This window comes from Carassius carassius, chromosome 31 (genome assembly GCF_963082965.1).
Source record: "Carassius carassius chromosome 31, fCarCar2.1, whole genome shotgun sequence".
Lineage (NCBI taxonomy): Eukaryota > Metazoa > Chordata > Actinopteri > Cypriniformes > Cyprinidae > Carassius > Carassius carassius.
Genome location: NC_081785.1, coordinates 14,980,592 through 15,008,552, shown reverse-complemented (window position 1 = coordinate 15,008,552; position 27,961 = coordinate 14,980,592). Strand labels below are relative to the sequence as shown.

The 27,961-nt window shown below is 36.7% G+C and overlaps 1 protein-coding gene across 7 annotated transcripts; it reads left to right on the top strand.

Annotated features, from left to right (window-relative positions):
* The first annotated feature begins 318 nt into the window (after window positions 1-318).
* LOC132111623 (ena/VASP-like protein) lies at window positions 319-26,722 on the top strand. 7 transcript variants are annotated; one of them, XM_059519104.1, is made up of 14 exons: window positions 319-778; window positions 14,575-14,743; window positions 15,035-15,212; window positions 20,477-20,534; window positions 21,244-21,299; window positions 22,245-23,048; window positions 24,117-24,379; window positions 24,493-24,596; window positions 24,701-24,737; window positions 24,822-24,867; window positions 25,321-25,381; window positions 25,933-25,993; window positions 26,102-26,159; window positions 26,243-26,722. In XM_059519104.1, the coding sequence occupies exons 1-14, from the start codon at window positions 774-776 to the stop codon at window positions 26,278-26,280; spliced, it is 1,938 nt and encodes a 645-aa protein (XP_059375087.1). In that variant the 5' UTR covers window positions 319-773; the 3' UTR covers window positions 26,281-26,722. The 7 variants fall into 7 exon arrangements, with proteins under 7 accessions (XP_059375087.1, XP_059375086.1, XP_059375085.1 ...); XM_059519103.1 differs by lacking the exon at window positions 319-778 and adding an exon at window positions 3,601-3,860; XM_059519102.1 differs by lacking the exon at window positions 319-778 and adding an exon at window positions 7,454-7,818 and having other exon boundaries at window positions 24,120-24,379.
* Window positions 26,723-27,961: the final 1,239 nt, after the last annotated feature.

Here is a 27,961-nt window from a genome sequence, read left to right as displayed (position 1 = left end):
TGAATGTATAATAAAATGGGGAAAATCAGTTGTTTCACCTTAAAAAAAAAAAAAAAAAAAAAAGTTTGTAATAAAGTCTTCCAAACAGCAACACAATTTCAGAAACATTATGAATATGAAAACACATCTGCTGGTTTCTCCACCCTTTTACACTCAACACTGTGATGCCCTGATATATTCATAAACATAGTTTATCATCAAACAAAAGTAATTTGTTTATGCCTGTTTATACAACAGAACCAAATGAGCATGAATAACAGGAAGAGGAGGAATAAAAGTAATCCAATGAGGCCAAGCAGGCAGGGCTCAGAGGACGTTGCAATGCGGCATATTGGCCACCAGGGGTCTCTGTTCTGCGTGTTTGTTTTTACACTCTCCCGATTAGCTCCTTTCTCATTGTCATAACACGGTGGAGGAAAATGGCAACTCCAGTGCACGTTTGCAGTCCGCAATACAGATCGATGTTGTAGGCGCGACCATGAGCTAAACATGGGATATGTTTTATTCCGCTGTGGTGACAGAGAGCGATATGCTGTAGATCTTTCGAGACATCTGCATTGCTTTTGATCCGAGGACTGACTGTGCATCGCTGGATGGGCAAATACATTCAAGCTGACCATTGTTTTATGGAATAATACACGTGCTGTATTTATACTCATTAAAATACATATTTATGCGCCGATAGCTTTACATACATAGGCTTGGCTAAGTTTCTTTTTTCACCTTTTAAATTATTTATTGCATCCATATATTCGTTGGGATATCATCAGAAAATGAGGTAAGCAGCCCAATGTGTTGACACAGCATGTATTCATTTATACATCAAAATGCATTGGTTATATATATATATATATATATATATATATATATGTGTGTGTGTGTGTGTGTGTGTGTGTGTGTGTGTGTGTGTGTGTGTGTGTGTGTGTGTGTGTGTATTTTATAGCACTTGACACTGTTAATCACAGACATTGGGTGTGTTTCAAACCTTGCGAGCTCCCTACCTTGACAGCATTTTGGGTGGCCACTTTGCGATGGGGATTTTGATTCTTTTCAGTGACTTGAATCTTTTGAATCAGTTCATTGAAAAGATTCATTCACTCATTCGTTCAGTGACTCTTTGTGGAAGTTTCACCGTTACGCCAGTAGGCGGCGACAAGCGAATGACCTTTTAATGTGAATCATGAAATTATTCACTTAACATGTCTTGTTAGCCTTCAATACAATTTACAAATCTAACAATTAAAACTCCAGAAATAGTGTTCACATAATGAAGGAAAACTATAACGGTACATATATTAGCATCCACACTAATAAGGCAAACTAAATTCTCACACTCTTTGAAGGCGGTTGGAAAAATCGTTCTGAAAGTAATTCCAACTATATCGTTTTTCGTTATGGTTATAGATGTTGTGATGAGTTATACAGCTATCGTTATTGTTTTTGTTGTATACGTGGATTAATTGTGGTAAGTGTTCTCTTTACAAATGAAAGCAGATCGATCCGATGGCCGATCCTACAAACTTTAGTCTAGGTTAGATCCAAATAGTGAATGATTTAATGAAAAATTAGCTAGGAAAAATAAAACTAGAAAAATATTCATATTCCTTAAGAAAGCCCAAACAAAAAAGCTTATTTACAGTCTGCACTAAATGCGTTGTGCCTTGGCCTATTTGTATTTGAAAATATGAATCCGTTAATGGATGAGAACTGGAAAGATTCATCAACTTAAAAGATTCATGTGAATCATTTATTCATTCACACGTTCGTTAGGACACGCCTAGAAACGGATCCTCTGGAAAGCTCGAGCTGAGGTCTTTAATGAGTGAGCAGATTCTTCAGCGGTTTTGTGTTGACGCCAGCGGATAGAGACGTGTTTGGGGTGTGTAACGCTTGTGAGCTGAGATGCAGTGCTTTGAAGTCGATGTACGTGACAACTTTAACTAAACTGTCCTCGGAAGTCAACGTGTCCACACACAGTATTTTGTTCTAAAGTGAATGGAGCAGAACACGCGCAAGTCTCCACCGTGCAGTATTTTCACTGGGTGTGTTCAGACTCCGAGTCAGTCTGGTAATGACTGTTCTTGGTTTGGCAACAAATACATCTACTGTATCTCAAATGCAAATCACAGTAACAGTGAACACGACATTAATCACTTCAAAATGAAGAAAATTTATATATAAAAAAGGTTTATGTTTATAGTTTTAGTTATCAATGAAATGCATTGTGCTAATTGTTGATTGGCTTATGAAAATCATCAAAACAGTTTCTTTATTTCTTTTAATTAGAGAGTATTATCAATTGCACTCAAGTGCAATTCCTCAGTTGATTTTAATCCCTTATTATGGATTTTTGAAATCACTATCTTGTGTACATAAAGGCTATTAAACACTTTGAGCTCCATGTAAGAGACTATATCAACATCAATATATACATAGGTTTGTGTATTAATTCCAGCCTCTCTGAAGTCTTCTGCATGTGTCTGCTTTTGCTTTTCTTTATTCTCTCTCTGTCTGGACTAGAAAAGTCTGCACTTTAAAGTCTTAAAGTGTGCTGGACCGGGTTGCATTCTTGCCAGCAGGAAACTGAGCAACTGGTTCAGTGGAATGATTTATTCAACCCTTGATTCCCTATGCAAAAGTCTTTACTTCACAATGTAGGCTATTTTTAGCAGTAATGCTTCAATATGGTAAGGTTAAAGCATTCACTCCCATGTTGGAAGGAAACAGTGAGTATATGAAATGATAGGTATGAGAACAGTTGATTAATCGTATTGTGTATGAGTTCATTTGTCAACAGAATATAAAAGATACTGTTTTTGTGTAAACATCTGAATGCTACACACAGCATTAGTCTCTTCAGGTGGAAACACTTCAGTCAGACTTAGTTGTCAGTTTAGCTTGATTTATCTGTGAGGATGTTTTGTCATTTTTTGACTTGTCGAGCTAAAGCAAATGTATTTTCTTGTAGTGTTTCCTCTTGCGTAATTTATCTGAGACCCCGAAGATGTATCAAATCCAGCTGTCACGATTCATTCCCTCGTTTTCCATGAACAAAGAGCCTCATCTGCCAGCACAAACACATTTCTACTACAGCATGGCACTACATTTCATTGAGCCAAAGTATATATATGTAGTATGTATGTGTGTGGGGTGGGGGGATATTATAAAATGGCCATGATTTATATAAATAAAGGAACAAATTAATTAATTAATCAAACATCACTGCACAATTTAACCAAAACTTGGGAACTGATTACCGGTAATAAAAAATAAATCTCATAGAGTTTTAGTCTGAATCGTTTTAATGAATCATTGCCACAGCAAGTCTGACTCAATCACTCTGAATGCAGCCTTCTTGTTTCTTCTGGAAAGCTGCATGAATGAGAGAGTGTGTGTGTGTGTGTGTGTGTGTGTGTGTGTGTGTGTGTGTGTGTGTGTGTGTAAGGATCATGTGGCTGTGTCTCCGCTGTATTTCTGTTGTGGAGAGAGACTCCTTTAAGGCACAGACCGCCTTCCAATCCTTTGAGTGGATAAGAATGGATGTGAGCAGGACAAGGTGACTGGTCCATATCTGTCACATGCTTCCCTTGCTCTCTCTCTCATTCTCTCGACTTCTTTTCCTTCCCTCCTTCACCCTCTTTTCTCTCTCACACACTCCCTGTTCTTGCATTATTATATCTCAGAAATGAGTGTGCTCTGTTATTTACCTAGCTGAGAGGATGAGGGATGATGTAGGCACAGTCTTTTTTCCCCCCTATTCCCTGTTTTCTTTTTGTTTCATCCGGCTGTAAGGAATTTTCTTTCTCCTTGGTGTCTACGGAGCTTCACCTTCCCGATATGTATTCTTTTGATGACTATGGGTAAGAAGCTGTCCTGTGTTTGTTATTACCCTGTTTTCCGAGTTCCTCTGAGGATTACCGGATATTTCACTTTGAATAATAAAGCCTGTGTTTGCTTAATCATGGTTTCAAACAATACGAGTGGCTTTTAGTGTGTTAACTTTGCCATTTTTTCCCCCACCAGCTGTTCCCTCAGTGGAATGAGTTTATTAATCTACAAAAACATGCTTGGGTTCAATAACTACATAGCAGGAGTCCCAGACCCACTCCATGTTTTACTGTTGAGTCATTCAGCATTTTGAAAAAAACATGGGTTTGAATAAGAAACCAGGACACTGGGTTGGAGTTTTCAGTCTGCATTTATAGCACTGTTTCCTGCAGACAGTTTTAGGGCAAGATGATGTTTTACCAGTGTACAGTGCTCAATTTTTGTAGGAGTAAATTTGGATATTGTGGATGTGCATGGAGAAGAGATGTTTGTTGAAACGTGAGCCGGAATATTTTGAGATTTCTTGGCTTAACCAATAATTCAAACCAGAAAAGAAATAGGTTAGGCAAGATAGTTAAAAGGAAATAAGAATGTGATGTTCCAGAACTGGGGAGCGCTGCAGGCAGTCGACACCAGCTGGAGCAGTGTGCCATGTAGGGAAAAAAGTGTGGTTGAGCCTGAATTTGGGATGTCTTGCATTTGATTCAAAGCAGAGCCAAACTTGTGGTACAACTCTTTCATTAAAGCTCTTTATTTTGAGACAAGTTGAAAAGTATTTACAGTGACAACAAGTCACTCGTGGTGTTAGATGCTGTAAACATGGTAACCTATTAGGAACCGGTGACGGCAAAGCAATCCTTAAATATTTGTTGTAACCAGACTGACTACACAGGTCTTTCTTCTTTCTTTCTGCCTCTGGTTGTTTTCTTTCTATATTTGTCTCGAGGTTTAACCTAGTACAGGCCTATTTTGGCTACCGATTTCTGGCGCGCTGCTGCTAATTCAAAGTATATTCCTTTAAGGATAAGGATTAGTTAAGAGTGTCCAGCACCTGGTGTAAAGTGACCAGGATGTAGGGGAAGGGTTCAGGCCGTTTGTCCACTCATCATCACCAAAGAAACTGCTTTCTAGCTCAAAATTCAGATCTAATGTCTAGGCTTATTCTACTGAACTGCACGTCTCTCTATTGCGTAAGATGTTTCGCCTGCTCTTAGAAGTTGTCAGTTGTAATAAAAGCCTGGGGCTGTATTCACCAAAATCTTAAGGCTAATCTTAAGTTGCTCCTAACATGGAAATTTAGCAGCAGCTCTTAAAATTTACTAGTGTGTTCCTCCTAATTTCAGGACTTGTCATTTTTTTTTTATTTATTTAAGAGTAATTCATCAAACTTTTTAACAATAAAAGTAGCTCTAATTTAGCATTTATCAATTATAAAATAAAAAAAAATCAATAGATTCCAATGTCTACAACTTTGAAATGATATTTTGATTGAGTATAACATAAGGTGTGTAAATTTGTTTTATGTTCCATAGTGTTTGGATCGTTCACAGTTACCAGTCCATAATTTATCTTTCCATTATGGCCGTTTCCATTTTTTCTTCTGGGTTAATAGAATACAGCACTTTCCATATCTTATATATCTCATATTTCTGTATCTCATATGATCTCAGATGATTTGTGTCCTCCATTTAAAGTGAACGAGTTTCTAGTGCTGAACCCTCTCATTTTATCAGTTCTTTGAAAGCCATGCTTGAGTGAAGAATTGCTGACCTATGGGTAGTGTGTGCTCAGGTTTCTCTTTAAATGTGTGTCTGTCACAGCCTTGCTGACCGTCCTTTTTCTGACCTGCCACATACATTTCTAATAAGAAGTAAATGTAAAGCTGTCATTCCTATCTCTTCAGATTCTTTTGCTGTGTGTGAACTTTCTGGGCAGCTTTTATTAATGATTTACGTAATACATTTAAAAAAAAAAAAAATATATATATATATACAGTACAGACCAAAAGTTTGGAAACATTAATATTTTTAATGTTTTTGAGAGAAGTTTCTTCTGCTCATCAAGCCTGCATTTATTTGATCAAAAATACAGAAAAAATGTAATATTGTGATATATTACTACAATTTAAAATAATTGTTTTTAAATTTATTATACTTTAAATTATAATATATTTCTGTGATGCAAAGCTGAATTTTTAGGATCATTATCACATGATCCTTTAGAAATCATTCTAATATGATGATTCATTATCAAAGTTGGAAACAGTTCTGCTGCTTAATATTTTTTCAGAACGTGATACTTTTTTAGGATACTTTGATGAATAAAAAGTAAAAAAAATAAAATAAAATAAGCTATGTTTTTAAAATATAAATAATTTGTAATAACAATATACACTACTGGTCAGTAATTTGGGGTCAGGAATTTTTTTTTTTTTTTAAATAAAATCAATACTTTTATTCAGCAAGGATGTGTTAAATTGATAAAAAGTGATAGTAAAGAAAATATATTATTAGAATATATATTATAAGAATTTTTTTTTTTTTAATAAATGCAGTTCTTTTTAACCTTTTATTCATCAAATATATTAGACAGCAGAACTGTTTCCAACACTCATAATAAATCAGAATATTAGAATGACTTCTAAATGATCATGTGATAGACTGGATGTTACATGTGACACTGAAGGCTGGAGTAATGATGCTGAAAATTCAGCTTTGCATCACAGGAATAAATTATTTTTTTTAAAGTATATTCAAATAGAAAACTATTATTTTAAGTTGAAATAATATTTCACAATATTACTGTTTTTTCTGTATTTTTGATCAAATAAATGCAGGCTTGATGAGCAGAAGAAACTTCTTTCAAAAACATTAAAAATAGTAATGTTTCCAAACTTTTGGTCTGTACTGTATATTACGATATATACGGTATATATATACGGTATATATATATACGGTATATATATATATATATATATATATATACATACATTTTTTTTACTGAAAGCTAATTTTGTTTTCATTTAGTTTAAGATGATTTAATAATCAATTAACTAATTAAATTAATTTAATAATCAACACTCAAATAAGTCATATAACTATAATAGTCTGCAATAGTCTTATAAACACAAAAGAAGATATTTTGAAAAATGTAGATAACCAAACAGTTGACCATAACCATTGACTTCCATAGTATTTTTTCTCCATATATTATAGAAGCCAACTGCTACTGTTTGGTTTGCTAAATTATTTTGTTTTCAACAGAAGAAAGAAACTCACACAGGTTTGGAACAAAAAGAAAAAAAAAAGTCATAGTTTCAGTCAGTGATTTCGACCCTCAAAAAAATGATCCAAAATATTTTGGTCAATCATTTTGGCCACATGAGTGTTTAAATGTATGCCGTCTTTGCTACAAAATAGTAAATGAAATGTGTGTGTGTGTGTGTGTGTTTGGAAGCAATGTCTTGTTTTCAATTCCTCTGTCACAGCAGGGTTGGGGGGTTGGGTGTCATAAAGTAATCCCCCTCAAGGTAAGACAAAAAAACACACATCCACAGTCAGGCCGTCCCGTTACGTCCCATTGTGAGACCCAGGTTGGGGCCCTATGTTGACCACTCACTCACTATTGAACCTGTTTCTGTTCCTTGCTTTTACTTTCTCTTCACTTTTTAACAACAGTAGAGATTATCACTTGTGGTTTTTTGAGGATATGATGGGATTATTGAAAATGCTTATTTAATCTTGGAACAGCTCCCAGATGATTTAAAGCTTGTTTGAATGAAAGTCCACATCTGTTGTGCTGTACTCCATCAGGTCTATTTTACGTACTTGTTTGAGATGAATTAAAGCAGGTTTGGTTAGAGATCCAGTAGTGTAGCAGCATAGATCTGTTTTGTGGACGTGTTGGAGAGATGGATGCTCATTCTGTCCCGTTCTGCCTACCACAGAGCCACAGTGACTCTGGGCTTCATATGACTGGATGCAAAATCAGGTCAGTGTGATATTCTGTTCACATCAGCAACCTAATGCAAGGTTTAAATGCATTTAATGTTTGAAGAACATGTCTGAAGACGTTTCTTTTGGCGTGAATCTCATCATTTGGATACTGCTTGCTTATGTTTAGATGCTAGCATGAATCTGGAATGAACTGAATGAAACTGTTGTATATACAGACTATGCTTATGCCACATACAGTATCTAGACCAGTGGATCTGAACTGGTTTTGCTTCAGGACATTAAGTGGTGAACCAAAACAGTATCAAAATTTTATCACACTGAAGTACAAAAATAAGTCCTTAAGACCAGACATTAAATTGATTAATATTAAATATCATATCATATAATATTCAGTTGGCCTAATGTTAATCTCCATTAAATAATCATATTGTAGTCGGCACAAATTGTGTATATCCTTGTATCCATATTTAATGTAGTCTGTCATATTTTATTTTATCTTGTGTCGTTTTGTTTGTTTTTCAAGTTTAATTTGACTAGCTTAAACTAAATAACAGATGAATTCACAAAATACTGTTGTGTTTGATTGGACGCATGTCAACAGAACAGATATGGGATGCATTTTCTTCCACCTTTTAAAAGTTGATAATCCTATTTATTTTCCTGTCATAAATATACACTTAATTGTCTGAAATAGTTGTCTAAATTTATTTGACTTTATATACATATTTGAAATTTCTATCATATTATTATTTATTAGTGTTTAGAATTTATAAACTTATTTTAGAACAAACCTGCAATTAATTTTGGGTTGCCTGCCATCAGTCTGGAAAAAGTGTGAACTTTCAAGTGATTGCAGAACTAGTGATGCACACTGATAAATTATTATGAATGGTTGGCTTATATTGAAACTCTGTGAAGATGTTGAGGGCCCATTTTTAATTTATGTTGTTATTAAAGAAAGAGATGCTTTAGGGGACATGTTCGCTCTCGGTCCAGTGGTTCTCTTGAAACGATGTGGTGAGTGTTTCTGTAGTACCTTTATCAGTAAAACACAAGACATGCATCTGCTCTCAGCCTATAGCCTTATACAGCTTTATTGAGAACATTCAAAACCTCAAAAACTATATGTGAAATTAGCAAGATTTAACCGATTATATCCCTTTGAGAATGGCTCAGTGTGAGCATTTAAAAAAAATGTGCAGCATAGAGAATGACAGATAGACAGTCAACGTTTAGGATAAATTAAAGTGATGTGACTAGTGGTCGACCGCTATATCGGCCGATATTATTCAATACATTTTTCAGATATCGCCATCGGCCAATAAGTTTTTCTGCTAAGCTGATGTGTTTGAGGCAGGACTTTTATTTTGACAGCGCACACAGTGCTCACACTCTCTCTCTTGTTCGGCGTCATTGTTAACAGTTCTGTCTAACACGTATAGAAGTCTGTCTAATAAACAGATAGAATGGTTAAACAAAGAAATTAATGTATACAGAAAGTATTATAACGATTAATACAGATACATATATGATAGCAGATATTATAACAGATACAAGTCTGACTCTCTAACCATTGGACCACGACTGCCACTGCAGTATAAACCTAGCAGCCCTGACTGAAAAATTTAGCAGAGCACTCAAGCACATTAATTCATAGGCAAAAATAAAGACCATTAGGCCTTCAGCACTGCTTTCTATTGTATCTGTAGCGGAGGATGTGTGTGTATGGATGTGGATTTTGGGGGATGGTAAATTCGCCATACAATATTGAAGTTAAGTGATGTGCTTTAGGAGCTGACGCACATTTGTATTGGTAGTGTGTGGACACCAAGCCAATGCTGCCATTATTTTGCATTATGTCACTGAATAAATCACATTCAAAGTCTTACTTGCATTTAACAGTATTATCATTATGGACCAGCAGCAGTTTTTATACTAGGATAATCATCATAATTTATTATGATAATCAGTTCTATATTTATTCATATTTTTATAATAATGTTTAATATTGTGAAAAAAACACTGAACAATACACAAAGAATTACTACATTAAGATAATATTTACATTAGCATAAATTGTGGCATTAATTGCTTATTCTAGTAAGAGTAGATTGGTATGCTATTATGGAACCTCATCTTGAAATATACAAAACTTGGTACGATGCATTCTTGGATTGCTGCATTCAGCAGCATTGATTATAATAAGAAATGTTACTTGAGCACCGAATCAGCATAATACTTTGCTCAGTTTTGCCATCAGAGGATTACATTTTAAAACATTTTCATGTAGTGTAATTTGGGTCTCTTATTGTTATCATTAATGTATGCCAGTACATGTCAGGACATGAATTAATTTGATTATGCAGAGGCCAATTTTGCTCCTGGCTAAATTCTCCTCAGTGCTCTGTGACAATCACTTCCTCGATGTTGAGATTACGGTGTTGCAGGCGACGCTAAATCCTTGGTAATTTAGATTGTGGCCTTGAAGGAAGTCTTTCTGGAAGTCAGCCTGTAGTCCAGCTTCTTAGGCCTCAGAAGCTCCCTGTGAGTGGGAAGTGTCTCTCATAGGCAGAGATTTAGTTTGTTTCCTACCCTTCCTAAAATGTTTACTGGGTTACAAGCTAAAAAAAAATGCCTCCCCACTTCCTTACAAACTCTCTTTCAATTCAGCTCAATCCTCCCACACTTTAATAACAGGGGACTTCCATATTTTACTTGCTTTAGAAACATTTACAGGGCTCACTTTGTGTAGCATTTTAGCTATAAGCTAAAAATAACCCCAACTATAATTTTTAAGTTTGTGCTGCTGTTGAGTCTCAGGGTTTCATTCCCTTTAAGATGTCTCACAGTAAATAGTTTTGAATCCAATATTTGCTATCCAGGTGCTACGTGTGCTGAAAGTAGTGCAAACGTCTTGAGTATTCAAATTAATCATTGTCATCTGTGTAAAATTCAACTTATTTCTATGTAAAGGGCTTATTATAGATTGTGCCAAACATAATTTGCTTTGCAATGCTGCTGTTACCACTTTAAAAGAAAGGTTTATGTACATCTATTACTAATCATGGCAACAGTTTGTCAACAAATTATGATCAAATGATGGTGAAGAGTGTTACAACCAGGCATATATCCAGATGCAGTAGACTCTGTCAGCTTAGAGCCAATTATTTCCACTGAAATCAGGCCAAAGAGGCAGTGAAGATCTTGTGATCAGACATAAGCAGAGTTAGACCTTGTGTTTGGCCTTGAGCTTAGACTAAATGTTTTTTAATATGAGATTAAAGGAGCCTAACCCTTTCAATCTCTCTCGCTCTCTCTCTTTTTATCTCTCAGTTATTGAGACAGAGTTTGGGTGAGTGGAGACCAAGTTCACTGAGGTAGTGAAGCCAAATGGGAAATGCCAGGCTTTTCACAGCTTTTATTAATTATGGCGGCTTATCAACTGGGAGTCTCTGGCCGATAACTGCTTTCCTTGCCCTTCTCTTTTACCATCTTGAAAGAACTCAAAGGATCCTGGCTTGCTATTTTCAACATTTACTAGTTGATGAGTTTCCTGAATTCTAGTAGACTGATGATTGATCTTAAAGGAATAGTTCACCCAAAAATGAAAAATCATCCATCCATCCTTCTATTTATATGTTAAATTTGTATTTTACTGTATTCTAAAATAAAACAAACAAACAGATAAAAAAAGTTAATTAATAAAAACATGTATAGTAAATTTGATTTAATAGGAAAAAAAAATCTAGTTAAATTAGTTGACCTCTTATAGTCCAGCGATTCTGTGAGGTTTCACTTCAGCGGAATTATTCGTTTTTGCAGTTTTCTGTTAAAATATTTGATTAAAATATGTAGATTGAATAACCAACATGTGTGTATGTGTATGTATATTTACATAAAAAAACATTGCCCATTTGTTACTCTCATATTTTTCACATATAATTAAAAGTGCTTAGATTTGCACAGGTGTGCAGAACAGTTTAGAGCTCAACAAACAATTTCATTATAAAAGGCAAATAATACTCATTATTCAACAAAGTGCTGTGCGATGGACAAATGGTGTAGAATGGCCTGTTCCAGCACGTTCAGCAGAATGGATCACACCAATCTGCCAGGCAACAATAGCTTTGACCATGCCATCGCTTAGCAACACTCATCTCTGCCAAACTCTGCGAGCCATCAGAAAACATTCTTACATTATATTGTGCCTGCGACGTGTGAGAACTACGTATGCATTCAACAGGAATTCCCATACCAATCATGTATTGTCCTTACGAGATCAGGTGCATTTGGCCCACTCCATCACACATACGCTGAAAAATATACATGTTTACTCACTCCCATTCACATTAGAGAGCATTCGGCTAATGGGGTCATAGCTGGAAGGCCCAGGAGATTCCTGTCCCATAGTGGTGCTTTATGGAGTAAAAGCATTAGATCTGTGGAGCATTCAGACTCTCAGCGTGTCCTCCTTTCAGCCACTTGCCCGTCAGGCACTGTAGCAGATTTACTCAAAGTGCAAAATGTAAAGTTTAGTGACGTTTTGAAGCAAAACTGTTCAAACTATGTTGAAATATCTATCCTTTTGGCTAGGTTTTTGTTGTGTCTAATGAAGTAAGACACTTTGTTAGAGTGAAGCAAAGCAGCACTAGACAGGGAAGAAGCTGCCGTGCCACCCTTTAACCCCAGATGGATGCCAGAAATAGGCACTGTTGTAAGGCAAGCATGAAAGACCAGCGAATGAAGAACTGAGTGACAAATACATTTTTAATTTGTATGTTTTGTAAATATTTCATGCAGTTAATACAAGCTCATTAAAAAGTGCTTGAATCATGCAAAATGCAGTTTAAATGGAGAATGTACCGGTATATTCCAGAAGTACTTCATGTCATTTATCCACTGAGTAAAATATATTTAAATACATTTACATACATTTTACATATACACAATATACATTTTAAAAATCAGCCATGTGCAGATATAAAAGCATATATATATTTGAGCGGAGTTGTAACTCACTTCTCATAAAAGGTTGTTGCTTTATGATGATTTTTTTTTTCTTCGGTATTCCAGCCCCCACTAAACTAAACCACTTTTCATATGGTCCATTTATGCATCGTTTTTCGCTGAGTTCAGAGTGTGAAGTTTCTGTTTTGGCATAATGTCACAGAGCCGTTGAGTCTTATTCATTCATTCAGGTGTATTGTTTCAAATGGCCTTATCTTATGAATTGTTTTTTTGTTTTATGTCGAGTTAGGTCATGTACTGCTGCTCTTCCAGTTATACAGGCGGGTGTAAGGAGTGTATGTGGCTGGATTTGGGTGTTTCTGTGGGAGTTGAGTGTGGTGGTGGTGGTCAGAGTGGAAATCTGCCTAGCTTAAGTTAGCACACCAACAGGAAACCAAATCTTCTTTGTGTGAACCAGTCAGTGCTCGAGTCTTTTACTTCATCTCAGTGAACATCTGCAAACTCTTGAGATGTTTGGAGTGTGTGAAAGGCTTGAATATAAGTTGAGTCGTACTGATCACGATGCTTCAGTCCAGTGTGCACAAAATGCAAAAAAATAAATTAAATAAAGACAGTCACAAGTTTGAACTAGTCTATTGGATCCTTCACTGAATGAACTGACTGAATCAGTCTGAAATGATCAGTCTTAATCTGACTCACAGAGTAAACCACAAGTCTTTACTTAAAATTAAACAAGAACTGATTTTGTGTACTTAGGATTTGTGAAACTTCAGAATCAGAAAAATACTTTAATGACAATTATTTATAAAACAATACAGTGTTGTTAAAAATATGCAATACTTTCAGATTAATAAAAACATAAAAAAGCATTAAACAACTATTTAACTATACAAATAATTAAATCTTTAAATATATAAATATAATTATTTTTATATGAATAGGCTTGTTATATATGGGATAATGGTAACACTTTACAATAGTCTCATTTATTAAGTTAACTAACAGTGAACAATATGTTTTAACAGCATTTATTAGCCTTCGTTATTGTTAGTTAATAAATATATTTATGTTAGTTCACAGTGTATTTAGTAATCTTAAAAGATACAACTTTTGATTTTAAACAATAACTTAACAAAACAAATCTATATATAACAAATATACATTATATTAATAAACAATTATACATTATGCAAAATTATTTAATACACCTGTTTTAATCTATTTAATTAGAAACATAAAGGAACAAAAGCTAGCAAGCTATGTTAATGCTGATCATACAGGACACAATTTCTGCTCTCGTTTTATGTTAATTGTTCCTCCTGACAACAGAAGTTTTTTTTATTTAAAAAGCAGAGAACCTCATGTCTTTAATTAAACCATGGCCTCATATCAAACAGTTCCTGTCTCACTCTTAGCTGCCTATCACACTATTAGTACAGATGACAAACCCGCACCTTGCTAAGTGTCTTCAAACAAATACAGCGCAGCTATTACTGTGCCGTAATACCACAGTAATGGCCAAAGGCGTTATTGGAGAGTTGGCTGTTTTAGTCTTCTTGGAATAAACAATGGTAACTAACTGACAGGAGTCGTAACTAATGTCACCGACCATTTAAGAGCATCTTTCACCGTATATGCACAGCTAAATATTACTCTCAAATACACACGTGCACAGAAAATGTTGCAGAATCAAGTTGCAGCATTATTTTTGTTGGTAAGAGTGTGACATCTGTTTTTCATTGTCCTATGTCGTAATTTATCGTCGTGGTTTTTGTTGTTGAACAGTGAATCTTTAACTAGCATTCCTGTTTCTTCCTCATAGTGAACAGAGCATATGTCAAGCCCGAGCCTCTGTGATGATCTATGATGACGCTAGCAAAAAATGGGTTCCAGTCAAACCGGGCCAGCAGGGCTTCAGCCGCATCAACATCTACCACAACACTGTCAACAACAGCTTCCGTGTGGTGGGAGTCAAACTACAGGACCAGCAGGTGAGATACTAACATGGTACAACAAAACAGAGAAGACACTGTGTGATATGATCTTACTGTACACAGTGTGTGCCTCAGTTGCACAGTCCCATCCACATTTACATATGTACATTTTGTGTTATTGTATTTCTTAAAATCTGAAATGGGTTCTGTTTCATGGTTTTCAAAGATGCCATTTATGTATAATTGGCCTGAGAAAGGTTTTCCCTTGAAGAGCATTTGAAATGGTTTGATTACAGGGAAAAAATGTCACAGATGCAGGTCCATAACCACATGTCGCCACTCTTCTAGGTCGTTATAAACTACTCTATTGTGAAAGGTCTGAAATATAACCAGGCCACGCCAACTTTCCACCAATGGCGTGATGCGCGGCAAGTTTACGGGCTGAACTTTGCCAGCAAAGAGGAGGCCACCACCTTCTCCACTGCCATGCTGTTTGCGCTCAATGTCCTGAGCTCTCAGGATGCAGGTAATTTACAAAACCTTGTATTTTTGACCTCTGTGCCGCCCCACTATGAAGTGTTTGGTTAGGTGTTACTTGGAATATTTCTGTAATTTATTAGCATTTTTAGAACTTTGTTTAATGTAAGAAGTTATATTTCAAATTTATTACACTGTGACCATAGGTTTGGAAGGCATTCGAAGTAAGAATTTTGGAATAATTAATTGTGATGACAGTTTGTATGAATCTACTTCTGTTTTACCCATGGTTTCATGGGTAAAGCACTGCCAGGGTTTTAGTTTTCTTTTTTCTTTTTTATGTTTAAAAAAAAAACTAAATACATTTATAATGTTTATCTATCAAGTAAATGCTGTTCTTTTGAACTCTTCATCAAAGAAGCCTGAAAGAAATTAAATGTATCACGATTTTCACAAACATATTAAGCAGCACAACTCTTTTCAATATTGATAACAATAATAAATGTTTCTTAAGCACAAATCAGTATATTAAAATGATCTCTGGGAGAAAAAAAACTGGAGTTATGATGCTGCAAATTCAGCTTTGCATCACAGCAATAAATTACATTAAAAATATATTAAAATAGAAAGTTTTTTTATATTGTAATAACATTTCACAAATTGTTGTTTTGCTGTATTTTTGATTAAATAAATGCAGCCTCGGTGAGCATAGGATAGTGTAGGACTTACCAATAAATAAAGAATAAAAAGAAAAATAACTTTCATGTAAGGGATGCCAACTAGTAGTCAGGAATATTGTTGTTTGGGTCTTATACATTGGACAGTTAAGTGTAGTGTAACTCTTATTTAAGAACAGCACACAGGCCTCTCTGGTTTCAGGCTGCTGCTACTTATAAGATGTTTGGGGGCGGGGGGGCTTCTACCATTGGTGCTCAGCCCTGGTTAAAATATCCACGGAGCCAAACAGTCTCAGGCCATGGGTGTTGCATGTTACTTGCTTTTTGGGGTGGTTAAATTAGAGAGGTTGTTAGAAGTGCTGCTCGCACCTCAGTATGCAGAAAAGAGAGAAGCTGCTGTGTACCTGCCTGAACTCACCTGTACGGAGTCCTGCCTGTTATTACCGGTTCCCACCTGGTAGTGGAGCTCAAACTGCACCATTATAAATATCTGTAAAGGCACCTGAGAGGGCCGTGGAGCCATGCTTGGACCAGAGTTTTCCCCAGGGCCAATCCGCCGGATCAGCTCCACAGTAATACAACTCAGCTGTAAGTAGTGTTGAGGGCTGGGGATTCAGTCGCATGTTTTAATAATGTGATGTGATGCCTCGGATGGGCCGTTGTGGTGTCTTTGATGGAGGATGTGGTTGTGGAAGCTACTGTCAGAAGCTGGTGATGAGGCGTGTGCAGGTCTTAAGGTGGAAATACTTGCCACATTGTCTCGCTTCACCAGTGGAGCAAATAGCATTTATGCATTACCCAGAATGCTCAGCAGGGTTTGGATTAATGGTTTATGGTCTTCAAATTGACATTTCAAAAAATGATGGTGAGTTCTATTGAATTTCTATTGGAATTTTTTTTCCCTTGCTATTTTTAGCCCGATCATAAGAATACAAAGTTCTTATTGAACTGATAGCCTCTCATGCTTTAAGACCACACATATCTGTTTTTATTCTAAGGAAGGTTGATCTTGCGATTTTTATGCTGTTGGTCTGTTAACCGTGGTCCTGTGTTGACTGATTTATCTATATGTGTAGTATGAAATCTATGTGATGTTTCTTTTAGATATTTCAAGAGTTTTAGCAGTATGGTGTCTGTTATAATAGGGACAGATGATATGGGACCATTTGCTGCAGACAGGACCTCAGGTGGATTGCATGTTTGCGACACTGTGAGAAATGCTGCTTTTACGTGACGTATGAACATGTTCCCATTCCTGTTGCTTGAGGGACTTGATATTCAGCCCTGCTGAAGATTGTTTTTGTGCCAATGACAATCTGTTTTCACACTTAGATGTTGAAATAGAATGAGTGCGTACTGTAAAAAGTACTTGTACTTGTAAATAGGCCTAGTCATTAACAGTATTTTAGGATGTGACGCTGCACACTGGCATTAAATTCAGTGAGACTGCCACTCCCATAATCAACTTGAGGACACGGATCATTTAATCATTAAATGTGGAAGCAGAGTTCCACCTGTCATCTGCTTTATTTGCATCTTGTGTCATTTTTCATGCTTTTTTTTCTCAATCTGCAATAACTGTTTAAAGAAACCACATACAACCCGAATTCCGGAAAAGTTGGGACGTTTTTTAAATTTTAATAAAATGAAAACTAAAGGAATTTCAAATCACATGAGCCAATATTTTATTCACAATAGAACATAGATAACATAGCAAATGTTTAAACTGAGAAATTTTACACTTTTATGCACTTAATTAGCTCATTTAAAATTTAATGCCTGCTACAGGTCTCAAAAAAGTTGGCACGGGGGCAACAAATGGCTAAAAAAGCAAGCAGTTTTGAAAAGATTCAGCTGGGAGAACATCTAGTGATTAATTAAGTTAATTGATATCAGGTCTGTAACATGATTAGCTATAAAAGCTTTGTCTTAGAGAAGCAGAGTCTCTCAGAAGTAAAGATGGGCAGAGGCTCTCCAATCTGTGAAAGACTGCATAAAAAAATTGTGGAAAACTTTAAAAACAATGTTCCTCAACGTCAAATTGCAAAGGCTTTGCAAATCTCATCTCATCTACAGTGCATAACATCATCAAAAGATTCAGAGAAACTGGAGAAATCTCTGTGCGTAAGGGACAAGGCCGGAGACCTTTATTGGATGCCCGTGGTCTTCGGGCTCTCAGACGACACTGCATCACTCATCGGCATGATTGTGTCAATGACATTACTAAATGGGCCCAGGAATACTTTCAGAAACCACTGTCGGTAAACACAATGCGCCGTGCCATCAGCAGATGCCAACTAAAGCTCTATCATGCAAAAAGGAAGCCATATGTGAACATGGTCCAGAAGCGCCATCGTGTCCTGTGGGCCAAGGCTCATTTAAAATGGACTATTTCAAAGTGGAATAGTGTTTTATGGTCAGACGAGTCCAAATTTGACATTCTTGTTGGAAATCACGGACGCCGTGTCCTCCGGGCTAAAGAGGAGGGAGACCTTCCAGCATGTTATCAGCGTTCAGTTCAAAAGCCAGCATCTCTGATGGTATGGGGGTGCATAAGTGCATACGGTATGGGCAGCTTGCATGTTTTGGAAGGCTCTGTGAATGCTGAAAGGTATATAAAGGTTTTAGAGCAACATATGCTTCCCTCCAAACAACGTCTATTTCAGGGAAGGCCTTGTGTATTTCAGCAGGACAATGCAAAACCACATACTGCAGCTATAACAACAGCATGGCTTCGTCGTAGAAGAGTCCGGGTGCTAACCTGGCCTGCCTGCAGTCCAGATCTTTCACCTATAGAGAACATTTGGCGCATCATTAAACGAAAAATACGTCAAAGACGACCACGAACTCTTCAGCAGCTGGAAATCTATATAAGGCAAGAATGGGACCAAATTCCAACAGCAAAACTCCAGCAACTCATAGCCTCAATGCCCAGACGTCTTCAAACTGTTTTGAAAAGAAAAGGAGATGCTACACCATGGTAAACATGCCCCGTCCCAACTATTTTGAGACATGTAGCAGAAATCAAAATTGAAATGAGCTCATTTTGTGCATAAAATTGTAAACTTTCTCAGTTTAAACATTTGCTATGTTATCTATGTTCTATTGTGAATAAAATATTGGCTCATGTGATTTGAAAGTCTTTTAGTTTTCATTTTATTAAAATTTAAAAAACGTCCCAACTTTTCCGGAATTCGGGTTGTACATTACTTCCTCAATTATTAATAAACAGAACTTTATTTAATACTTATAATATAATAATAACTTACAATGTTTAGTAGTTTGTGCTGTTTATGATACTCTGTCTGCAGCGCTGCCTGAGGTTTCCTGTTTAAATGACTTTCTTCTTTTAAAGTCTCATCAGGTCCAGTATAAAAAATTTAAAGTGCCACTATGATCAGTGTGTTTTGTGTTATTTCAGGACATCCGCTGCTGCTGTTTGCTTTGTCTCAGCCAGCAGATGATCGACCTTCAACATTGAAATGTGGTCGAAATAGTGTCCGTTGTTGTTTCAGTGATGCAGTAACATTGAGATAGCATGTCTAATGCTAAATGGTTCTAAAACGGTTAACAAAATACTTAGAAATCAGTGTTGAGATTTTAAGATCTTTACAAAAATGAAGACACTAGGACAACGTTGCGATATCGTTGTGGATTCAGTCTGCAAAAATGAAACTTGAGTATTTTCTGAGAAGCATAATTAAGAAATGCATAACATTATTGTGGCAAAAGTAGTCACTGAATTGATAAACTTTCAAAAAGTGGCTTTAAGGGCTATCCACACGCTTTCAGAGCTCAGGCTCTTTAAAGGTTGATTCTGATTGGCTGTCAGTATAATTTTGAAAGTTGATGATGGTTATTACAACTATAACTATAAACATTTTATGGTTTTAGTCATTGTCCTTGGTTTTAGTCACACTTTTTACAGTGTTTAGATTTTGCTGGGCTAAACTCAATTATGTTTGATGGTACCTATCAACCAAAGATTATCAAGCACATTAGATATGTCCACACTAAGGGTCGTTCTCTGAACAGAAGGGCCTTCCTTCCTCCCTTGAGCTATCATGCCCCATTCCGAGTCCCTGAATGTCATATGACGTAAATAGTCATCATCTTTGTAACCTGAGAGGCGTTTACATTATTAGCAGAGCTCCTTCACACCCTATAACAAGTTCAACAGAAAGGTGATGATGGCTTGCGAATGACTGTGTTAAGTCTAAAAGTAATGAGGTGTCGGAGATTGTGAATTTACAATATTGGCAAAATATGTTTGGACTATAATATGCTAATATGTTGTTGTTTTCAAAGATCATATGTCTAACTAAACCAATTCGCCTGTCAATTTAGTAGTCAGATTGGACAGATGAACAGGTTTTTGTGGCCTGATTTGTGAAAATCACAAGCAAATTTCTGTGAGGTAAAAGAAAAGCATGAACCATACTGTATTAAATATAGATTCAGTATTAAATGATACTATATAACAAAGAAGAGTACAACAAATGTCACATGACATAAACAAGTCTGCCTTGAGGTGCCAGAAAATATTAAAGCAATCACACACACATTTTACCATTCCAGAGGGACAATTTAATTAAATATTTAAATTATGAGGTGCAATTATTTTCTTTTTCTTCAGGGCCAGGAGCACATCGTCAGAATGGATCGGTGACAGATGATGCCGAGGCTCAGAGAAGGTGCGGGCCGTCTCTAATGACACTTACTTTTTCTGAGACATCTGTCAGATGTTAATCAAGCTTTTAAACATTGGACACATTGGCCTGAATTATACCATATGCTCTCGTTTTAAAGTGAAGTGTGTGATGATTTTTTTTTCTTCTGATTCCCCTGAAAGGTGTTAACACTTTTTCTCTATGGTACCTTCAGAATAGTCCTGTTTAAGCATCCCACAGCAAGAGTGACTCAATCAAAGGCCTATCTGTTTGCTCAACCAATAGCAGATGGTGTTTGGGAAACCAATTCAAAAACGAAATTTCACCAGTAGAGACACACTTAATTTTTAACATTACCGGTCTGAAAGTGTAGAGTTCAGTCAATTACCATTGTGGAAAATTACTAATTAGATAATAATAATAATAAATAAAAATTCTCACTATTTTTTAGTCACTTCAAATATTTGTTGTCAGGAGGATTGAGACTACTTCTTAACTGCTGTTTAGATTGGATTCTGCCCTCCGGTGGACAGATGAAAAGCTGCACTCTGTTGATGCACTTTGCAGCCTAGCATTTATAAAACCTACCGAGCTGAACTGAACAATGTATGAACACACATGATTGTTTACTCTCTAATGGAGCTTGTCTTTGTGTCAGTTTCATACAGTGGATTGAGAGTGTTTAGATGTCTCTTAGCCCAACATCATTAAGTGACTTAACATTTGTTCCTAGGCAAATGATGGACCAGATACAGATGGAAAGGGAACGACGAACATCTGGCTCTGCAGGTAGACTAAAGATGCCACACCTCTATGGAATATGATATGAGACTGCACTGTGCAATTAAAAGATACACAAACACACACTCATTAAACCACCCACAGAGTAACCCTTCAGTCTGCTTGGAGAAGAGTTAATGCTAAGGAATATCAAATTCCCTGGCCACAGAACAGATCCACAGTCCAAACAGCACATTCTGTCCATCCTCTGTCATACACTCACTTTCTCTTTCTGTTTCCGCCCCTGCTTCAGCATCAGTTCAGCCAAGACAGTCACCTTTCATAACGCCATTAACAGCATTTGTGAGTTCTGTTTTGGTGAATCTCATGAAACATGTCAAGAACATGTTGAAATCTCATTTCATCCCAAACTAAAATAAAGAAAAAAGAAAAAATGTTTTACTGAAAATCAATAGATAAATAAATTAAATAATCAGGTTTTAAGGACAATTATCATATATCTATACGTGACAACTAACTAAAATGTATTGATTACATTTTGTTTATTTATTTAGAAATGCATATCATGCATTTGTTCTATTAACATTTATATTTAAAAAATGATTTCTGAATACTTTTATCACTTTTAGTCATTTTTGTAATGAGAATCACCATTGAGAACAAGCAACATTGTTTTAAAACATCTCAAAAGTAAAACATCTGGATACATTATCATAAGAGAATTTGGGAGGGCGTTGTTTTATTGTCAATTAAAATAGTGTTACTATGAAACAAAATGTTGGTCATCAACTGTAATTTTTCGGAAATCTGATCTACATGCTTTTGTGAGATTCACCTGTTTGCAAGGCATACAGAATCCTTTCAACATCGTATATTTTGCTCACATTTCATCTTTTTAATTTTTTTTTGTACAGTTTGATGCTTGATTTTCATCACTGTCATATTTCTCTCTTTTCGTTTGTCATTTGTGTTGTCTTTTTCTCTGTTTCTCAGTCTCCACCCTTCAGTTTAAAGTATCAGCATCCGCCTCTCAGTCCGAAAACACTCTGCATGACCTCAGACAGTATCGGGCTAACACTCTTCCCCCTTCCTATGCTCACTTTAACCCCACGCAACCTTCCTTCCACACCTCCTCTTCATCCCAGGAACGAGAGAGTGGCTACCGTACAGTGGACTCCCCTAGAAAAAAGGCACAGCAGCTTTGCCAGCTTTCCACCTCTCTGGCTTCTGCTTTCTCCCCCGTGCAGCCAGGTATCACCCCTCCACCTCGCAATGTCAAGCAAATCCCTCTTTCCCCTCCAATGACCCACCAGGACCCCAAACATGCCACATGGTCCTCCACCCACATGTACACTCCATTACCCACAGCATCGCCACCTGTTATAATGGCAGTGCCAGCCAAACAACCTGCTCTGCCTGTTGCTCTCCCCTTGCCACCCCTAAACAACGGCCCATCCTGTGGCTCCAAAGCTCCTGCTAACACATCCCACTTGGAGCCTGTAACACACCACCAACAGTCTTCCAGTGGCCCGGCAGAGGAGTACTGCCCGTATCAAAACCCTCCTTTGCTGGCCACCTCTGGAGCTCTGTCGCACCCACACTATCCCATACTAGAATCGCCCCCCCTGCCCCCTCTCATTGGCCAGCCTGTCCAAGGCCCTGCCCTCCACCAGCAGCAGCTATACCAGGCCACACCCCCATTCAACACCACAGCCACCTCTCACACTACTCTGTGCGAGGGGGCAACACCCAAGATGTCTCCCTCTCCTGTTTATCACAACGCCACAGCGTCCAGCAGTAAGTATTTCAGACCCCCATCAGCTACCCCTTCTGTAGTTTATTGCCCACCACCAAAAGTCTTCCCACACTTGTTCCGGGGGAGCTGGGCTGTTGACGTGTTGATCTCAAAAACTGTCTCAAAAAGTGAACAGTATGTTTTTTTTTTTTTTTTTTACTGAAACCATATGCAAATTCTGGCCCACCAGTATTAAGGATGGTCTGCTGACCCAGGGCTAGTGTGAGAGTGTTTGGGCCACTTGACAGACCAGTGTCACTTGTCCTTTTCGTTGCTCCACTGAACGTGCATTGAACTTGTACATATACGTTGCAAATTTAAACATTTGGTTTTCTATGATGTATTATGCAAATTCTGCTGATTTGTCTCCAAGATAATATTATCTAGCTGGCTGACATGGATGAGGTTTTGTCAAATTTGCAAATACACCTCGGAGGCTGCATTAATTTAATCAAACACAGTTCTGCTGCATTTTAGTGGAAACTGTAATACTTTTTTTTCAGGATTCTTTGATCAATAGAAAGTTCAGCATTTATTTTAAGTCTTTTGTAGATTAAAAAATGTCTTTACAATGACTTCTCAATTTAATGCGTCCCCTCAGAATAAAAGTATTACTGAGCCCTCACTTTTGAATTTGTTTTTCATTTTCCCCATTTGCAATTCTGCTTTCTACAATTTAGCTAGTGATGCACAACAAACACAACACAAATGCATTGAAGCTTGTTTCTACTACAGAACAAAAAAAAATAAAATAAAAACATTTTATCTATTTTTTTTTCTTATTAAGTTATAAAATCAGAATTGCAGAAAATTATACTTGCAAGGTATATCACAGAATTCTGAGGGGGAAAAAAAGAATTGCAAGATTGTAAAATGGCAATTGTGGGAAAAAAAATTAAGAATTGTGAGATTGTAAACTTAATTCAGAATTCTGAGATGAGTCACAAATACCTTTTTTCTTTTTTATTCAGTGGTGGAAACAAGCTTCCATACAAATATTCCCCATTGCAGTGTATTTGTAATTAGGCACTCAGTGTAGAATACAACAGTGATACTTTCCTTTCTTCCAGCAGGTCCTCCTGTTCCACCGGGTCATCCTTCCATGCTCTCATCCACCCCTCCTACTCACCCCCCTACCTCAGCATCCATGGCGGGTCCACCAGCCCCTCCGCCCCCTCCTGGGCCTCCCCCACCTGGGCCGCCTCCACCCGGGCCTCCACCACCCTCCATAGGGCCCCCTCCTGCCCCTCCTCCACTGCCGGCTGGTGGAGGTTTTGCTCCGTCAGGTCTGGCTGCAGCTATAGCTGGTGCCAAGCTGCGAAAAGTTCAGCGGGTGAGCACTTATCTTTCTCAAACCTCAACATGTTTCACATATTTAATTTTTTATGCAAAAAGTTTAATAATAGTATCTTGCTGCCTAATTATTTCATGTTTAATCTTTTGTAGACAGAGGAAAGCAGTAACAAGAACGATGCCAATCGCTCCAGTGGAGGCAGTGGAGGAGGTGGAGAGGGTCTCATGCAGGAGATGAATGCCCTTTTAGCACGGAGGTCAGAACGCCTCCATTTATATGTCCTATTTTTTTCCCCCATAACTAATGATACATGACTTGTGGCAGTACACATATTGATTGTTAAATATGGTCATTCTGCAGGAGGAAGGCCTCAGAGAAACCAGAAGACAGTCAAAATGTATGACTTTTGTACACTATTTGTCTAAACGCACACTGATTGTGTTCTGTTCAATTCCATTCATTGTATATTTTCTAACATCAGGAGGAGTCTAATGGATCGCCTTCATCTTCTCGTGGACAAAATTCAGGTTGTGTTTTTAAATTAATAATTATATATTTTTTTGTTAATTTAGCAATTTATACTGTATATACAGTACCACTCAAAAATTTGAGGTTGGTAATTGTTTTTATATTTCTAAAATAAGTCTCTAATGCTAATCAATGCTACATTTCTGATCAAATATACAGTAAAAACTAACCTTGTGAAATAATATTAAAATAATTGTTTATAATTGATTTTTCAGCAGCCATCACTCCAGTGTTCAGTGTCACGTGTTCCTTCAGAAATCATTATATTATGCTGATCTGATCAAGATACATTTATTATTTTTGAGAACAAGTGTATTTTTGTGGAAACGAATTATATAGGATATTCAGAAAGCTAAAAACCTTTTGGTAAAAATATATATTTTTTTGGTAAATTATGAGCTGTATTTGGGTTTGGTGAGCAAAAACAAAATGTTTTTGAATATTTTTCTCAGATCCTGTGAAGAAGCCATGGGAACGAGCCAACTCTGCAGACAAGTCTTCTGCTGTGTCAAGGTATTTTTTAACAGATTTACTGTTAAGTAAACATTTCATTTCTCACTCTGTTCTGTGAGTTCTTTGTCTCTTGACTTCTTGTTATTTTAAAACATTTGGTTCCTTTAAAATTGATATTGGCTGAGGCATTCCACGCTGGATTGCACCAGAGCAGTGAAATGAATGATTTTATCAAGCTTAGAGTTTGCATGTGTGAGTAAATGTCTGTTGCTCGGTTGCCAGTACAAATGGTCATGTTAAGGAAGTAAAGCTCTGGGCAACACGAGTCTGGAATGACCTAAATGCAAACAAAGCCGGTTCTGCTTGCTTTCTGACAACCACAAAATGTAGGTTTTTTTGTTTCGTGTAAGCTTGCATTGATTGTTTGTGTAAACACATGGAAAATGACCTCTTTGAACTCTGAAAATGAACCGGTTATAAAAACTGAGACTGCAACAAAAAGCAATATTAATATTTAACATATCTACACTTTTTTTTCAGCAAACATGACTTGCAGGTAATTTTTTGATCGTTCAAATTGCATTTAAATATTTATGATGAACATTGTACAGGGCAAAACCAATCGGAAGCACCAGTGATGCTGAGTCATTCGACTTTGACAGAATGAAACAGGTTAGTTCAGAATATTTTTCAAAAAGGCATCTTATTGTGATGTGTATTGTGCAAAAAATGAGGATAGACTGGCCTGCTAACAATGATCCAATCTGTTGTGTTCAAAAGGAGATCTTGGAGGAGGTTGTGCGGGAATTGCAGAAAGTAAAAGAAGAAATCATTGATGGTAAGTTTTAGGATGCATTGTTTTAATTATATGAATCTTTTCAGTTCTTGAGAATGATATACATTTTTCTCTTTTTCGTTTAGCCATTAGAAGGGAACTGCTGAGGATTGGCTCCACGTAGTCTTAAGAAATGTCAATGACTACGACAAACAACAACTGAAGGTTCGGGGAAGTACAGGAAAGCGCACATGAAAATGTTTTCTCGCAGCATATCTGCAATGCTATGGAAAATTCAGTTGTAGAAATGTTGTGCAGATACAAAAAGGACAAGGGAAAGCTGAGGAACAGAAGGAATTGGAGCGAGTGATTGTGTGTAGGGATGAGTGCATGAACGAGCAAATGGAAATATAGACCTTCACACTGAATTTTCTATTTCCTCCAGTATGAACGTTGAGACAGTCCACTGTGCAGCTTGCTGCTCTCGCTCTTTCAAGTCTTAAAGTCAACTCATTGGAAATTGATGAAGATATTTTTGTTTTCTAAGTTTTTATCGTTTCATTGGTCATTGTTATTATTGTTAAGAATTGTATTATATTAAATGAGAGAGATACAAAGTTGGACAACAGCCTTTTATATTTTATATTAATGCTCTTAATCTTTGGTTTTAAGTACAAACTGCACACATTTGTGCTAAACTGTCAGCAAACTACCATAGTTGAAACGGTTTAAGACATTTTGTTTGTTTTTTGGCCAATGCAGAAGTTCAGTAGAACTTTGTTTTAACTGATTTTTAGGTATGAGGTTAAACATGGATGCTCTTTCAATGAGCTCAAGAGATGGACATATATATGTGTGTGTGTGTGTCTGTGTGTGTATATATATATATATATATATATATATATACAGTCATGTCCATAAATTATGACACCCTTGGTAAATATGATCAAAGAGGGCTGTGAAAATTCATCTGCATTGTTAATCCTTTTGATCTTTTATTTAAAAAAATTCACAGAAATGTATCCTTTTATTGGATAATAAGAATTTTAAATGGGGGGGAACTTTCATTATGAAATAAATGTTTTTCTCAAATACTCATTGGCCACAATTAACAGCACCCTTTTTGTCAATACTTTTTGAAACCTCTATTTGTCAACAGGTCTAAATTTTCTCCTATAATGCCTGATTAGGTTAGAGAACACCTGACAAGAGATCAGAGACCATTCCTTCATCCAGAATCACTTCAGACCCTTTAGATTCCCAGCTCCATGTTGGTGCTTCTTCTCTTCAGTTCACTCCTCTCATGTTCTATAGGGTTCAGGTCAGGGAACTGGAATGGCTATAGCAGAAGCTTGGTTTTCTGCTCCGTGACCAATTTCTGTGTTGTTTTTGAGGTCGTTTGTATTTGTATTATTGTATGGTTGGAAGATCCAAATATGTCCCATTATAAGATTTCTAACAGAGTCAGTTACTTACTGATTTTTTATCTGTTGGTATTTGATAGAATCCATGATGACATGTGTCTAAACAAGACATATAGGACCACAAAATGAAAAATACAGCAGTATATCTCATTGTACACATGGGGTACTTTTTATCTTTGTGTTCACCAAACCCATCTTGAGTGTTTGCTGCTAAACAGCTCATTTTTTTGTTTAATCTCACCATAGAAGCCAGTGTCATTTGAAGTTCCAGTCATGTCTGATAACTGAATATGCTGGAGTTTTGTTTTTGGATGAGCTAGGAGAATTTTTCTTGAAACCCTCCCAAACAACATGTGGTGATGTAGGTTCTGTTTAACAATTATTTTTAAGGTTTGAACCTGAGACTCAACTATTTTCTGCAGTTCTCCAGCTGTGATCCTT